This window comes from Anabrus simplex, chromosome 13 (assembly GCF_040414725.1).
Source record: "Anabrus simplex isolate iqAnaSimp1 chromosome 13, ASM4041472v1, whole genome shotgun sequence".
In the NCBI taxonomy this organism is placed as follows: domain Eukaryota; kingdom Metazoa; phylum Arthropoda; class Insecta; order Orthoptera; family Tettigoniidae; genus Anabrus; species Anabrus simplex.
The window spans coordinates 44,331,306-44,348,166 of record NC_090277.1 but is presented as its reverse complement, the minus strand read 5'-3'; the positions used below and the strand labels follow the sequence as shown (position 1 = coordinate 44,348,166).

At 37.9% G+C, this 16,861-nt stretch overlaps 1 protein-coding gene across 1 annotated transcript in view; it reads left to right on the top strand.

Annotated features, from left to right (window-relative positions):
* The window catches only part of LOC136884797 (tachykinin-like peptides receptor 86C), a 238,896-nt gene that overhangs the window by 127,258 nt on the left and 94,777 nt on the right, over window positions 1–16,861 (top strand). The window contains exon 4 of the mRNA XM_068230031.1: window positions 13,465–13,545. Within this exon, the coding sequence (XP_068086132.1) occupies window positions 13,465–13,545 (81 nt within the window). The remainder of the gene's footprint in view (window positions 1–13,464; window positions 13,546–16,861) is intronic.

The window sequence follows — 16,861 nt, the reverse complement described above, 5'->3', positions numbered from 1 at the left end:
TGTTCAGTGAATTCTGTTAAACAATGGGTACTGCAAAAATAGAAGCGTGGTTTATGTTTCATTATTTTTGTACGTATATTCAGTCTTCAGTCCTAAGGCTGGTTGGATCCTCAACAGCTCTGCCATCAGCTGTCATAGATGGCCTAGGCATCACTGAAGAGGAGTACTAGGGAAATGAGGAGTGAGGTAGTTTCCCGTTGCTTTCCTCACCGAGCCAGAAGTTGCTATTACATATCAGTCTGCCAAGCCCACTGAAATGCATGCATCAACCGACCCTATGAGCAATATTTTCACACCATTCATAGCAGGGACTGGCTGCAGAAAGAATGGCGTTACTAGCATCGCTCATACCTCAGTCATTTTCGTATTGTCAAAGCCAAGGATAAGACAGAGACAGATCAATGAAAGTAACAAAATTGCTCTAGCCTATACCAGAAGACATAGTGCACTGTAAACACTAGGTCCTGCCAGCAAAGGCATTCATTACTTTTATACAGAATAAAACAATAAATAATGTTAAAAGCTATAAATATTTTCAATAGTATCAACTTCGTAACCCGCGAAAATGTGCTACTTCCGTTACAGTTGCAACGTTTTTACACGGACGACCAACGATCATCTCTTATATCTTGATTTTAAAGTCGCACATTGTCAAAATTATTATGCATTACTAACTAGTGAACTCATTTGAATCGATTATTTCAGAAACCAGTCAAGCGCCAAATCTGTCATTTTTGGGAAAATGAAAAAAACTGTCTAGAATCATAGAAAATGTTATGGTAGTGGTTTTATTATTTTAGCATGAGAGTATTATACCTTTTAATACTTTCTATCCAAAGAAAAATATTTTGTGCTCATTGAATATGCTGTAAAAAATCCGAAATATTTTCCACTTAACTGGTTTCTGAAATAAACGAGTGTTGCAAACACATTTTTTATGAGATAATTCTTGAATTTTGGAAGGATTTTGTCATAAAACCCATATTTGTGGAACTAGAAAATATTTTAATAGGTTTAGACTATGCTGATACAAATATGATTATTAAAAGGATGAAATCAGCAATGCCTGCTCATCACAGGACAGGAGGTATTCAATCCTCATAAATAAACTCCACAGCACATTCTGTCTCTGTAGTAGGCCATTGTAAAATGCTGTCATAAAAAGTGTTCATATCCCATCAGGTAAGGTTTTAAGGCATTTAGGTCAAGTATTTTCTTAATATTGATGGGCACCTAAAACAAACAATGACAAAGAATAATGTAGGGCCCGAGTAAGAAATATAACCTTCTCCTTTTACCCTTGCAATCCGAATAATATCACGCGTGTGAGTTAGTTTGTCTACCACTCCTCGTTTCCTTTTAGATACAGGTTCGTCTCCTGAACTTTCAGACATATCACTACGATTATAAAAACACTGTACTAAACAAAAGAAACACTTTTTCAAACAGTTGCTCACAAAACTACGAACATGGGATTCCAGAAACACAACAATGACAACATAAACAGCTGAACAGCTGTCTATTTTGGATTTTTTTTGCTAGGGGCTTTACGTCGCGCCTACACAGATAGGTCTTATGGCGACGATGGGATAGGAAAGGCCTAGGAGTTGGAAGGAAGCGGCCGTGGCCTTAATTAAGGTACAGCCCCAGCATTTGCGATTCAGAGCAGCCGGCAAGGTGCAGCACATCACAAAATGTACCTGCAGGTTACCGCAGAAACCTGCCAAGCGGTGACACTTAACTGTTTTTTTTAACTAAATACGAAATTCATCATAATGTCTGACCATGATAGGAGGACGTTTCTTGACTGTTTTCAGCACGAAAATATGCGTATACCCTCTTAGTAACATATTCTGCCATTAACTCATTTTTTTTCATTTTTGGGCACTTGACTGCTTTCTGAAATAATCGATAGTAGTATAATGGGAGAGTTCTGCGGCCACCACCTCCTCCGGGCTCCCAGGGCTCCCTCCACCACCCGCGGGAAATTTGAATTTTAGCGGGAAATTTGACTTTTGGCGCGAGATTTGAATTTGTAAACAAAGCCACGTGCTTTTTGACAGCTGTCATCGACAACAACGCATCGCTAACCTCACTGCTGCCATCTTGACGGGCCTAAACCTCAGTAGTGTCAACTTAACCTAACTAGCGCGAGGTAAACAAAGCCACGTGTTTTTTGACAGCCACGTGCTTTTTGACAGACAACAACGCATCGCTAACCTCAGTACTGCCATCTTGACGAGCCTAAACCTCAGTAGTACCAACTTAACCTCACTAGCGCGAGATAAACAAAGCCACGTGCTTTTTGACAGCTGTCATCCGCCATCTTTAAACTACAGAGCACTGTGCTGCCCTCTTTATCGTAGTAGATGTAAATTCGTCACCTGTCATCCGCAGTGCTGCTATCTTGGCGGGCCTAAACCTTAGTGCTACCAACTTAACCTCACTAGCGTGAGATAAACAAATCCACGTGCAGCTGTCATCCGCCATCTTTAATCCATAGAACTCTCCCATTATACTACTATCGATTCATTTCAACTAATTGTCAACGGCAGAATAAACATTCACAAACAATTCGTTTGTTTATTTGTTTTCTTCCCTTCTGAAAAATTTGCATTTTGAGGGTTACAACGTTTTTGCCGGCAGGTATTCAATTGGGCATTACAAATGGCGGGGATTGGGGGGCAAAAATATGTGCAGATAACAACAAAAAGAAGGCCGGATTTGAGGGGTTATACACTTCAAAACTAAAAATGAATGCTACACGATTTTAACTTTGTTTATGTTCTCTGAACGAATTTTGACAGAAAAGTAAAGGTTGACAGTTTAACAACTTGGTAATAACAGCTTTCAGAGATTTTCTTTCAATACTATGCAATAAAGTCTTCACTAAAGGATTAATACTACACATATATTACAATTAAATAGAAGTGGTGGTGGTGGTGATTTTTTTAAGTTGAAGTACAACTAGGCAACCATCCTCTATTAAAAATAATCAGAAAGAGAAAATAGAAGGGATTTGACACTTTGAAAAATGATGGTATCGGCCAAAGGAACACAAGGGCTACGTATACCATCTGGGTCGAAAAAGAAAGTTGACCATGGTATAGGATAGATGAAATTGGGGAGACTGGCACAAGTAAGTGGAATCACTACTAGGACTCAGCTGAGAGCCCCGTGGTCGCCAAACCACGCTCTGAGGTTCAGAGCCCCTAGCTTTCAGTCGCCTCTTACGACAAGCAAGGTATCTAATTATTCTTTCAAGAGGAAGTAGAACTAGGTAACCGTTCTCTGTATAACACTAATCAGAGAGAAAAATGGAAGGGGTCCGACATTTCGAAATATGAAAATGTTGGCCAAATGAAGACAAGGAAGACGTGAAAATTAAAGACTGCTCTAACACCGTCGGGATGGGAAAAGAACAAAAGTTGACCAAGGGAGGTCGGTTAGATTAGATAATATTGGAAGCAATGACAGGACTCTGCTGAGGGCCCTGTGCTCACCAACCCACGCTCCCTCTGGGGTTCCTTTTATTCGTCTCTAACGACAGGCAGGGGATACCGTGGCTGTTATGCTACCGCTCCCACACACAGGCTGTTTAAATATATGTACGGCGTGATTATACTACAAAAAATAATTTAGTATTTGACTACACACTAAGAAACTAGCACACTCTAAAGAGACTGCCAGGCTGACGAATACGCATGGCAAGCGAGTGAATCATACTTCAGTATCCATGACGTTGCTACCCTTCCACACGGCACATGCAAATTCTCCAGTACTTGCTCTGGCGCTATACGAATCGGTTAGACATTTTGTGATTATTCCGCTAATAATATTATTAATAATTTAACAAAATAAAGGAAAGAATTATCTGATAAGGTACAAATAGCTTTTTTATTATATCCTACAATTCCTACTCTCAGCCGTCTAAAATGGAATAAATATATAATTTTTATTCCACAATCCCCCATAATCGCTGCTACTTGTGAAAAGGAATCATATCGTAGATTAGGTCCTATTCAATTTTGCTTCGAATCACAACTAACATGCTTCTCTCTTCTCCCGATCAACGGCACTTCCTCGTTCTTTATTTTATCTTCTTAGCTCACTTTTATTCTTCTCTGCTCTTTTTTTACTCATCGTACATATTTCTGCACCGTATAGAGGTTCACTCTGGGCTCTTGGTCCCGCGGGCACACAGCATATAAGGGGGCGGACGAGCTTACGTCACAGACCGTGAAGGTGAATGGACAGTCAGCGTTTGACTTTTAATACAACAGTGCTATTTTTTATTTCCAATAATTTTCAATATAACGTACGTTGTAATAAATTTGTTACTTCTGTTCCCTTTTCGTACATTGACCTAATACAATAAAGGGTTTATTACTGGTGACTCAAAATATTTTTATACTCTACGCACCAAATTACAATTTTCACTAGTATATTTCAAGAGGGTTATGGTTTAGAAACATTCCTAACATAATAATAATAATAATAATAATAATAATAATAATAATAATAATAATCGTATGGCCTCAGCTACCGTGTGCAGACATTTCGATCTGAAGCCATCTGGCTGTCTGCTCGTCAATTTCGACGTTCCGTTTTACTCTAGGTCCGCTAGATGGCAGACAGAGTAAACCGGATCTCTCTTGGGCGTCTATGGCTGAGATTTAATTAATTTTGTCGGGTAAATACCAAATGTATCACCAGAGATCTTTTACATGCCGACATCGTACGACATGGAGTGTCGAATGGATTTTTTACCACCCTTCAAAAATCCGACTACCTCTGCCGAGTTTGAACCCGCTATCTTGGGATTAGGAGGTCGACACTCTACCACGGATCCACAGAGGCAGCTATTCCTAACATAATAAGGATTAAAGCGGATAAGCTGAGGCTTCTTATTGCTTCAGTTTAAAAGATATGATAAGCTCATCAAAAATCCAATCACGCTTACCGGGAATGCCATTAGTTAGATCATTTATTTTAAATAATTCTGTATTTCTACTTGTTTTTACATCTACAGAGTTGTACGTGGATTGTAAATATCGGGCTCTTCATTCACTAATAGGCTAGTTATATTCAATCAACGTCTGATTACAAATTTTAAATATTATTTTCAGAAACTCATTAATCAGGGAAAGACACATATCATTACAGCACTCTAAAAATTTAACCAAATGTGAATACATTACGTTGAATAACATTTTTTTTAAATATTTTAGTGGGAATTATGTAATTTCCATCCAAGAAATTGTAACTCGTAGCTTGCACACTTCCACCCCGTGTATTTGTAGTGAAATTTGTAACGTGTCAGTGTTCTTTGAATGACTAAATAAATAAAAATAAAATCATGTCTATTGATATCTACCGCAGTATAAATCAAACCCGATGTTTAGAAGGTCGGCTTTCTTGATATTATATTGTATTTTTAACAATTCTGTAATTCGATCAACATTTTGTTGAATTGTGCGAGGAGAGCTTCGTAGTTATAATTGGACGTCACTGCTCCTATCCCGTACCAAGTGTGCTTCCTGTCTCGCTTGACTATGACGTAGGTACGCCTGATACGTATGCTGCCCACATTTCACTTCAGACATGCGAGCCCAGCTCAGCAACTCTCTTCTACAACAGCAACAGTGCTGATGTAGTCCAAGATAGAAAGAACTGAAGGAGGCGGACCATAAAAGCCGACCCCACCTAAATGGGGAAAAGAAGAAGGTTTTAATATCTTGATTTAGTTTTAGCCTCCTCCTTTTTAATATTTAATATTTATTATTATTTTCTCAGATCTATAGTAAGAATACCTATTTGATCCGTTAAAGAGAAAATAACAATGTCCAGCCTAAGCCAAAATTCACACTCTATGAACTGTAAAAAAAAATACATATCACACTCTGTGTGCTGTACAGAAAAAGAAAAGAAAATAATGTACGGAATGAACAAAAATGAATAGAACAATATTTCTATTGTTTTCCCAGAATATCCTCCTTTTTATTCAGCATTTGCTCCTCCTGGTGTTGGGGTCCGCTACATAGATTCGTTGTCTCCATTTAGTTCTGTCCTGTTCACTGTCAAGGTGAAGACTGGTGCTCTTCATAATTTTGTGAAGAGTATTGGCCCATTACTCTTTTCGGTCGTCCTATTGGTCTCCTGCCGGCGATATCTAACATGTAACCCGTCTTCTTGTCCTCAGTACATGTCCAAATCATCATTTTATCTTGAATGGGTGCAACGCCGAATCTCTCCCTGAAGGTCTCACTGGAGATGTGATCCAATTTAGTGACGCCAGCTGTCCGCCTCAGCGTCTTAGTCTCCATGACGCCCAGTCGACGCTTTGTCTCTGCCGTAGTCGGTCAACATTCGAACCATACATTGCAACAGGTCGGTACGATAGATTTTTGTTTTGAGATTATCCTTCATCCACCAGTCGCAAGTGACGCAGGTTGTTGTTCTCCATTTCATACAAGCTGCGGATATCCTTGCATTGACATCTTCGACAAGTCGGCCATCATAAGTGATCATGCAGCCGGTGTCACTCGCGGCAGATCCTCACCGCCTAGCTCAATGTGGATCTAGTTTTAGTAATGTGATTTAATCTGTTAGAGAGTTAAACATTTTGTTAGAAAAAGAAAAAATGAATTTCCATTTGAGTCATCATTAGATTTTATGTAGTAGTAGGTTAGAATGGAACCTAATTTGTTTATTAGGAGGAGCCGCTGTTCCGTAATGTAGTGAGAGTAACATAAATTCTAGGGGTTCTGATGGGCCGCACCCCTAATGTTTATGCAAACCACATAGCATAACTGTTGTGTAGGGTAGACTATACTTGTCATCCGCTTCAGTAAGTTTGCTTTCTAACGTATTACTTCCTAAAATCCAGGCACTAGTCACCATCATACGATGTTCTGCCTAATGGCGTGTCCCATAAACCGCCATTCTCTCCATCTCCTTTTCCACGCCTGTGCGTTGGCTATCTGATATCCTCCACTCTCCGCTTCGTTCACAAATTTTATTCTCTGTCCTTTTTTCTTCTTTTTTTCTCCTTCTGTCATACATTCGAGAGCTGGGAGCTCTTACCCCTTATAACATGGCCTATCAAGTTGGATTTTCTCTTTAAAACGGTATTCAGAGGAATCCTGTGTTCTCTGACTGTTTATGGTACTTCTTCAATTTTCACTCTATCTACACACGCTATTTCTTCCCTTCTCCGCCAAACTCACATTTCAAAACCTTTGATCCTAACCCTGTCACTCCTCTTCCCTTTCACAAGCATATAACAGAACACACCATTCCAGCCGAGCTGAGTGGCTCAGACGGTTAAGGCGCTGGCCTTCTGATCCCAACTTGGCAGGGCCGATCCTGGCTCAGTCCGGTGTTATTTGAAGGTGCCCAAATACGTCAGCCTCGTGTCGGTAAATTTACTGACACGTAAAAGAACTCCTGTGGGACTAAATTTCGGCATCCCGGCGTCTCCGAAAGCATACAACTAATTAGTGGGACGTGAACATAACATTTCACAAGGCTTTGTTTCATTTCTAACACCATTCCACTGTATAACAAACGTCTCTTTCTATTAAATGCTTTCTTTGCGATGCAATGTAGGTAAAAATCAGAAATCCCTGACAGAAAACACACACCTCTCTCCTATCCACCGCCTGCAGCTTAATTACTGGTGTGTTAATAGAGGCCAAGGAGCTACTCTTGTCCCTCCCCTCGCCAGAACAGCCTCATATTTAAATGGATTTTACGCAAGGTCTGCTCGTATCTGGAATCTTCTACCATCTGAGGTAAAACTGCTTCCTCTTCCTCACTTTCTCCACGCAGTAAAGAAAATGTATATGTAAATAGGAGCCCACATGTGATGTACATAACGTGTACAAATTAGAATTGCACAGAAAGATGAGTGCAAGAACAGTTGAATGTGAGCAAATGTGTATGTGTGGGCGTGTGGGAGTGTTGTGAGTGACTGTGTATACAGAGGTATGTGTGAGGGTATAAATGACTAGGTTTTCTTACTCTAATACGTATAGAATAAATCAAGACATTTATTATTCTAAGAATACAGTGTCTGGTGTGTAAATATGTAAATTTAAAATCGTCTACATATATGCAGATATTCAGTAGTGTGTATACACAAATACATGTGGGGATGGAGGCACTTCCGTGTACCATCTTCCACCCCTAAATTATACATGTACAATTTAGGAAAAATAATAATAATAATAATAATAATAATAATAATAATAATAATAATAATAATAAATCTGCTGTGGAATTTTTATCATCGTTTCTCTCAAGTTTATAGCCTGGTATTCATACCGATCCACAGAGCATAAAGTGAAAATTGTTCCTTCTGGGCTGCGAACTAGAAGAGGTTCAAATTTAACGGCCATTCCGTTCTCCCGCAGCTAATACGAAACAAACTATTCAACTTTTAAAATATCATACATCAGTAATGAACTATAATTATGGACGTCACATATAATTAACGGGCTGAAATGGAACGGTATTCTCTCTAATTACACTCAATCAGCTCGAACAAAAAGCTCTGTAATGAGTTAAAAATTGACAAAATTATTATTTGCTCATATGTTGAGGTAAGCAAAACATATTCATACAATCCTCGCGAGAGAACACAGCACGATTCTAATAAAAGTGGGCATAACACAGATGAAAATAATGGTGTTCTATTCTTTGACCACCGAACCTCGAAGCAGAATTGACGATATAATTACGACCTTGAAGAAGCTTTGTCTGGCAGTACTGTCCGATTTCCAACCATTCATGTATATTTCTGCTCCCTCTCACCCAAGTTTAGTCCTACGCTGCAAGTTCTGGTGTTTAATATAACATTTGACGGAGCCGTCTAAAGACGACAGTGGATTTATATATCGCTAATGTAATTCTGGTATCTTAATTTGATACTGTCGTCTGTCTTCTAACATGGCTGCATCCAGGCGCAAAGAACGTTTGGCGAAAGGTGACATCCAGGTGTTTTAGGGAATGATGGACAGTCCTGTATTTATGTAATTTCTAAGGTAAGGGGTTTTATGTACTAACAAGGCGCAAGTGTAATACTACCCGCACGACGGATCTGCAGTGAGATTTGCCTAAGTATTGGCGATCTGAATTATCAGAACCCCTAAAATGTATGCAGCTCACCTTACAAAATTGTAGATCGCCTGGATGATACTTGCGCCTTGCTCAACAACATTCCGTTCTAACCTATTGATGGCTAAAAACCTTTCCCGAGCAATTAACCATTTATAGGGCAAGAATGTTTTCATCAAAAAACTAATTTTATGATTTTAATGTTGAAAACAATTCTTAGCAGATAAAGTAGGGATCCCCATACCACGAGAAACGTAAATTTTAGCAATTTCCTCAATTTTTCCGAAAGTTGAAGTGATAAAGGTTCCAGAAAGATTTCAAATTGTGAGTGCTGGATAGCTGTATCAAAATAAAAAGAGAAAGAAAATTTCGGAAATCAAACCGGCCTAAATGCAGTTCCAGATAAACAACCTAAAATCATTTGTTTCTTTACACGTTTTCTTTTTTATTCAAATCCTAGCCAAATTAACTTATATAAATTTTTCTGTAATGTGTTCCTTGGTTCAACACCCACCGGCGTTTTTTGATTTTTTGAAAAATATCCACACCGAATGTAGTTATAAGGACTTAAGTGAAACTCTGAATTGTCTCACATTAGCGCTCGTTAGGGGTGCTTAATTGAAACAATGCACTGACTCACGTTAGCACTCGTAGTGGTAGAAAAAGGCAAATCGCTAATCTAATCGACCAGATAATGATGATTAAGGAATAGATAGTAATTTTAGTCATAAATATAGAATATATTGTCATATTTTATTATATTATATTTACATCGACAATGGCAAACAAATTAAGATTTAAATAAGTTCAAATTTCTCGGGGAAATTATAACCTGGAACACAAAAGAGAAAACACCAATAGACAGCAGAACATATAAACTAAAAACAGCACAGCGAATCAGTTGGCCAACTTATAAAAAAATTCTCTCCATGAATGCTAAATGTCGACATTACAATACAGTTGTAAAACCCGAAGCAACTTATGCTAGTGTAATACTGTTCGAGTTGAGCACTAAATAAATAACCGATAAATTGCAGAAATTAGATAGAAGAATCATCAGGACAATCATCAATAAGAAACACCAAGTTGATGGCCAATGGAGATTGTTACCTAATGAACTGGTATATCGTGAAAGCGAATCAATAAGGGATACAATGCGGAAAAGGAGAATTTTTTTCTTCATATATTCAGAGTGCCAGAAACAAGACTTGTGAAGCACTTATTTAGTTACTTCTGAAAAAAAAGAACATTTGATTCATAAAGATCATAAATGGTTTAGAGGAATTAAATTTGTCAATGCTCCAAACTGAAGGCAGAGAAGAGAGGAGAATTACAAGGAGTAAACACTTGCCATTCAAATTCACAATATTTGAACGAAGGAAGGAAGTACACCATTACTGACAACCAAGGGGCAGCCAGGTCCGACAGGATGAAGTTTTGGGAGCGGAAGAAGAACCTAAAAAGCTGACTTTATTTAATATTATTAGACTGTAATATATATGACTGATTAAAGTGCTCCAATGGGGGCGTAAACTACAGTATGTAAAAAATATTTACCTAAAATTCGTAGCTCATATCCCTAGGATGTTTTCAACATTGATTTGCTTGTCTATAGGGAGTTTTGGGACCAGAGGTGCTGTATAAGGTCTGTGATTGTTATTAAAGTGATTAACAAACAAACAGTTAGAAGAGGTTTGATTGTTTAGCCACCATCCATTCCGGCGCACTGAATCTATCATGTGGCTAGTTGCTATTTATTTAACTACCATTTCATTTACAGAGTATTACATGTTATTTACTTTTATTTTCAATACATCGAGATTAAACGTTCAATGTTCATTGTTGTAGCATCACAAATAAAGCAATCTCAACTTGTATGAAACTGTACAAAGCACTCCAAACAGAGCGCGGCCGCGCACTTTGAGCAGACAAGAGTGGATCGCTTTACAGCCTTCCTTGTGCTACAATGAGTCTGTTACTACCTCCCACAGCGATATGCTCGCCTACAATGCTAAAACTTAATTTGAGTGCGAAAGAAGAAAAAATACCGCAAGAATCAAATATTAAATTATATTCCACAGTGAGTAGGCTTTCGGCATTTTTTTCTCTTCTCTTATCAGAGCCTCTTCATTCTTTTGCTTCTCATCTTTCTTTCCTCTTAGGAATTATCCATTTAGGTCTTACTTTTAGTGGTTTCTCTTAAAATAATTGTAGACTGTCGACTTTTCTTCTGAGCTCTCTTCAACTGTAAATCGTCTCTAGTAGAATTACAACTTCTTCCGCATCTCTCTTGAACTCTTCTACTCACTTCGAGGTGGCCTTTAACCCCATGATGTATCTGAAGATATTTTTGGTCAGCCGTCTGTCATCCATTCTCACCGTGTACGCTGTGATGTGCTGCGATGTGTGAAGTATTGATGGATGGCTTAATTGAGAGACATGCAGAAGTCTCATCTCATCATACTATGGTAGTTTCATATGCCTTGAATCAGTTTCCCGTTCCGATGCACTGAATTCTACACTTGTCCACTCCCCATTCCATACAGATGTCTCTCTAAAACGATTCCTTAGACGCGAATAAATTTACCGTAATGAATTTGAGTTTCATTTATTGAAAGACAAATTTGTGACAAACTGATTTTCCCAAAAGGGAAATTGACACAATTTTTAAGCCTTCGGTTTAAAGGGCCCCTGGATCGAATCCGGCTGAGCTTGGGATTTTAATCGCATCTGACGCAGGCACTGCCTTTTTATTCTACACATCTTCCTGACATTATCACTATACACCAGGTCGCTAACCACCATGGAGACACTTAATAGTGAATACCTTCCTCTACATAAGTTTGGCGGTGGGAAGTACGGGAACAAATTCCCATGTGCGAGATAGTTCGCACACGTGTGGCCAGACCAGGGTACGGGAGAAGGAGACAAAGTAAACTTAACTCGAAATAAACGTTCAACTTAACAGGTACGTTGCAAGAAGAGTCTGACTGCAGTATAATGTCATCGGAGGATACAGCAACAATACTACTTTGAGGTACTAAAGTTGCCACGCGACTCGCATTGCAGCTCTCAATCCGGCGTGGTGGCATGTCGTGTGAAATGATGTATGATTAGTTTTAATGAGTTCTACAAGAATACTGGAGAAAATTGTTCTGGGAAGTAGTGAGGGAAAGATATTTCCTTCGTGAAATGTCACAATATATGTACTATGCATGGCTTGTAAATTGAGAAAAGAGACCGGCTTGTCAGAATTCAAAATGTCCAAAATCAACAATGCCGAAGTTAGAAATTCTATCGCGAACGTTTATGGTAGCCGGGCGTCTTCATGTGATTTTCCCGCTACTGGAGCCCAAACCGAGCATATCTACTACCAAAGTAGTTGGAGATATTTTGTATCTCATGGGTGTATACTCATAACCCTGACCTGATCGACTTCAAGATGTATAAGTCTGTTTAGACTGCTTTTCATCTGAAGAACAAACAAGCACATCAGACGCTGTAACACTCAAAAATATATGTATAGGACTGGTAGCTTGCAGAAATACATGTTCACGGCATTTGTACCTTGTTATGCAGACGGATCAGTTTACCCGTTTATTTTAAACCGTACTCCATCTAGAATCAAATATGTAACAGCGCTTACGATAGTGTGATCCATACTGTTATAACGATGATATAGTTTCAGGATTCGTAATTAATAATACAATGTAGATATAACAACGGAATAGCTTTCGCGTTTCTATGATCCTTATGATTCATATTATAATACTGGAAATTAATTTCGGCCAATGTGGTTCTCAATGTAACGATTTACGCTGAAGCACACCGCTGCCCATCTACTGAGTTTCATTAAGTTTTCAATGCAGTACTCCCCTTGTGAGTGGAAAATCTTAAACTCTATGGAAAAAATAAATATTCCAGGATTCATTTTCATTACTGAGAGAACACACATGCCTTGTACAAAAAGGAAATCACTTTTCTCTTTGCGAAAATCAAAAGAGCACAAAAATGTCTCTCGGTCATGGCCATCCATCAATGGTTGCTAATTTCAGATGAACAAGAGTCATAAGACATAAATGCACGGTTGCTAAGTAACATACCTTACATCACTACCTGCTCGGTTGCTATGGTTACCCTTTCGTCACACAATTTGTCGAGTCTTATTACACAAATTTTCGGATGATCTCCAACCAAAATATATTTATGTCAAAATACTCCCTTGAGTAAACAAATTCTCAGAAACTATTTCCAATAATCCAGTCATTCTGTGTTTGATACCAATGTTACTTTATGAGGATACTAACTACTCTACGACATTAATCGCAATATTTCTTACCACAGGTACACAAGTGGTCAGACCAGAAAGGTGTGCTACATGTTATGGCCAGACGGGCGTTACCCAACCTCCATGACGGAGTATGTGTAAGTATCTATGATTATTTCTAACAGAGTTTCCACAGTGTAATGGCTATTTAAAGTCAAGATCAACTGGCGGTCAAATGCTTGCTGATTTCCGGTGTTAACCGCTGGCGAGTGTCAGACAGTACATAGGGCAGTACTGTTATATTAAAACTGTTATTTAATATTATATGTTTGAAATGTATTCTCATAACACCGCATATAAAATGAATTATTCCTTGTGAATTTAATACCACAAAGCCAGATGAGTGGCGTAGTTTTAAGTCTTCCTTTCTTGTGTTTGTTTGATATTCTGGGACTGAATTCTATCACAATAGATTGGTATTTACGAATGCGAAAGACTGGCGATAATAGCTTAATCTCAAACTAAGGGGTCCACAAATAACTTTTCGGCAGCCCTTCCTGGAACATGGCCTCTATTTACTCCTCTTATCGTTATAAATATATGTTGTACAAAGAACATATCTTCTGACAAGTCTTATGTACAAAATATTATTATTTCCTTCTTTTCTTCTTGCGTTCCGGCCTTCTAAGGACCACGTTACAATTTCAATTGTTCCTCCTTAGTTGTTCTTTCCTTTTCTTCCAGTATTCTTTCATTGTTTCACTGTGTTTCTTTTTCCTGTCTTCAGTCCACTTTGTGCCTGTTTTCTTTTCCTTCCTCCCTTGGAATCCTTCCACTTGTAAGACTTTCTTCCTAAAAATCTTTCTTTCCAATAATTCTTCTCCTCGTATGTTGTTCCTTTCCAGGTCTTTCTTGACTTCTTGAATCCAGGTGGTAGTTGATTTCTTTTCCCAAAGGTACTTGAAGATTCGTTTAGTTAGTCTATTGTCATCCATTCTGTAAATGTGTCCAAGAAATAGCAATATCCTTTTTCTTATTATTTCTGATATGTTTTCTACGTTCTGGTAAATTTCATTGTTACTTCTTAATTTCCAAAACCCTGCAATTCTTAGAGGACCTAATATTTTCCTTATAATTCTTCTTTCTAATATTTCTAATTTATCAAGCTTGTAGTTCAGTGCTAGACATTCGCTGGCATAAAGGCATTCTGGTTTCACTACTGTGTTGTAGTGCTTTATTTTAAGTTTTCTTGATAAGTACTTTTTGTTGTAAGTATTCTTAGTTATACCGTACGCTCTTTCCATCTTTTGTATCCTCTCCTCTATAGCAGATTTTTCTAAACCATTTTCTTGAATTGTCTCACCCAAATATTTGAATTTCTTTACCTTTTCTATTCGACCAATATCCGTTGCTAAAAACTTTGGGGCACTTTTTATATTCGTCAAAAATTTTGTTTTCTCGGCAGAGATTCTCAAGCCTGTCATGTTGGCTGTCTTTTCAAGGAGATTGACTTGCATTGCTGCATCTGTAAGGCTTTCTGAAAGTATGGCAAAGTCATCTGCAAATGCTAGGCAATTTATTGCAACACCTTTGTTCTTCTTCCCCATCATGAGTGGCAATATTTTAGATTCTTTCAGTTTTTCATTCCAAATTCTTACAATTTTCTCCATGACACAATTGAAAAGGAGGGGAGATAGACCATCGCCCTGCCTGACACCTGTATTTATTTTGAAAGGTCGTGATACTTCACCCATAAATTTTACTTTCGAGATAGTGTCTGTAAGTGTTTCACGAATTAGGTTTGCCAATTTAGTTTTAACTCCAAATTCACGGATTACTTTATCTAGGGTTTCCCTATCAACAGAGTCAAAGGCTTTTTTAAAGTCAATAAATGTTACAACTATGTCTTTGGAGTTTATTAATCTGTGTCGAATTATAGATTTCAGGTTGAAAATCTGTTCGGAGCAAGATCTTCCTTCTCTAAATCCACCTTGATATTCACCCAATTGACTGTCCAGTGTCGATTTTACTCTATTTAGTAGTATTGTTGAGAATATCTTGTAAGCAACTGGCAAGAGAGATATACCTCTGTAGTTGTTGACATCCTGCTTCTTACCCTCCTTGTGTAATGGGTGTATTAGAGCCACTTTCCAATCCTCTGGGATCTTTTCTGTTTCCCAAATTTCTTCAAAGATTATTTGTAGATCTTCTATAATTTTTGGTTCAGACCATTTTAAAAGTTCAGCTGTTATGGAGTCTTCCCCACTAGCTTTGTTATTTTTAAGATTTTTTTATTGCTTCCTTTATTCTTCCGCTGTTGGAGGTGAATCAACTTCTAGATTTTCCTGAATTTCTGAAAATTCTAATTTATGATTTGGCTCAGGGCAGTTCAGCAGGTGTTCGAAGTATTTTGCCAGAATCTCACAATTCTCGGCATTGTTAAGGCCAATATTACCATTTGCATCTCTGAAGCAAATGGTCCGTGATTGATAACCTTTCAGGTTATTCTTAAAGGTCTGATAGAAATTTCGGGAGTTATTTCTTACAAAATTATTCTCAATTTCTACTAGCTGCGATTTTTCAAAAGATCTTTTAACCTGCCTTATTATTCTTGTTGTTTCCTTTCTTTGTTGTTTAAATAGCTCATAGTGTTCATTCTTTCCGGAACATTTCCATTTTTTCCACTTTTTCACTCTTTCCATAAGTGCTTCCTCACATATGTTATTCCACCATACTTTCTTTTTAGTTTTAACTGATCCAAATACTTTCTTCGCTGCACTATTAATCTGTTTAGATAATTCTGGCCATTTGCCATGCTGAGTTATTTTAATTTCTTCCTGAAAGTTTTCTATAGTTGCTTGTGTAATGTTGAGCCTATCTATGTTGTATTTCATTAATTTTCTCGGCCTTCTTTGATTCCTGCGAGGTAGAAGCTTTAGCTTAATTTTAGAGGGGTAATGATCGGAGTCAAACTCCCCACTTCTTATTACTTTAACATTCATAATTTCCTTAATACTTTCTTCTTATTATTATTATTTTTTGCTAGGGGCTTTACGTCGCACCGACACATATAGGTCTTATGGCGACGATGGGATAGGAAAGGCCTAAGAGTTGGAAGGGAGCGGCCGTGGCCTTAATTAAGGTACAGCCCCAGCATTTGCCTGATGTGAAAATGGGAAACCACGGAATATTATTATTATTATTATTATTATTATTATTATTATTATTATTATTATTATATCCTTTGAAATAACAACTGCTGGGCAGGAAATCAGTGTTGTTGATAAATTGAACTATACAGGAGAAATTATATCTTCCGGTTGTAATCTTAATCAGATACCAGCTTGTCATGTAGAACAAATAAATTTGAGCAAAGGAAATTACATTACCAAGACTGCATACAACAAAAAACTTACCGAAAGCAGCAAAATTAAAGCATCATGAAACACTCACACAGCCTAAAATAACTTATAC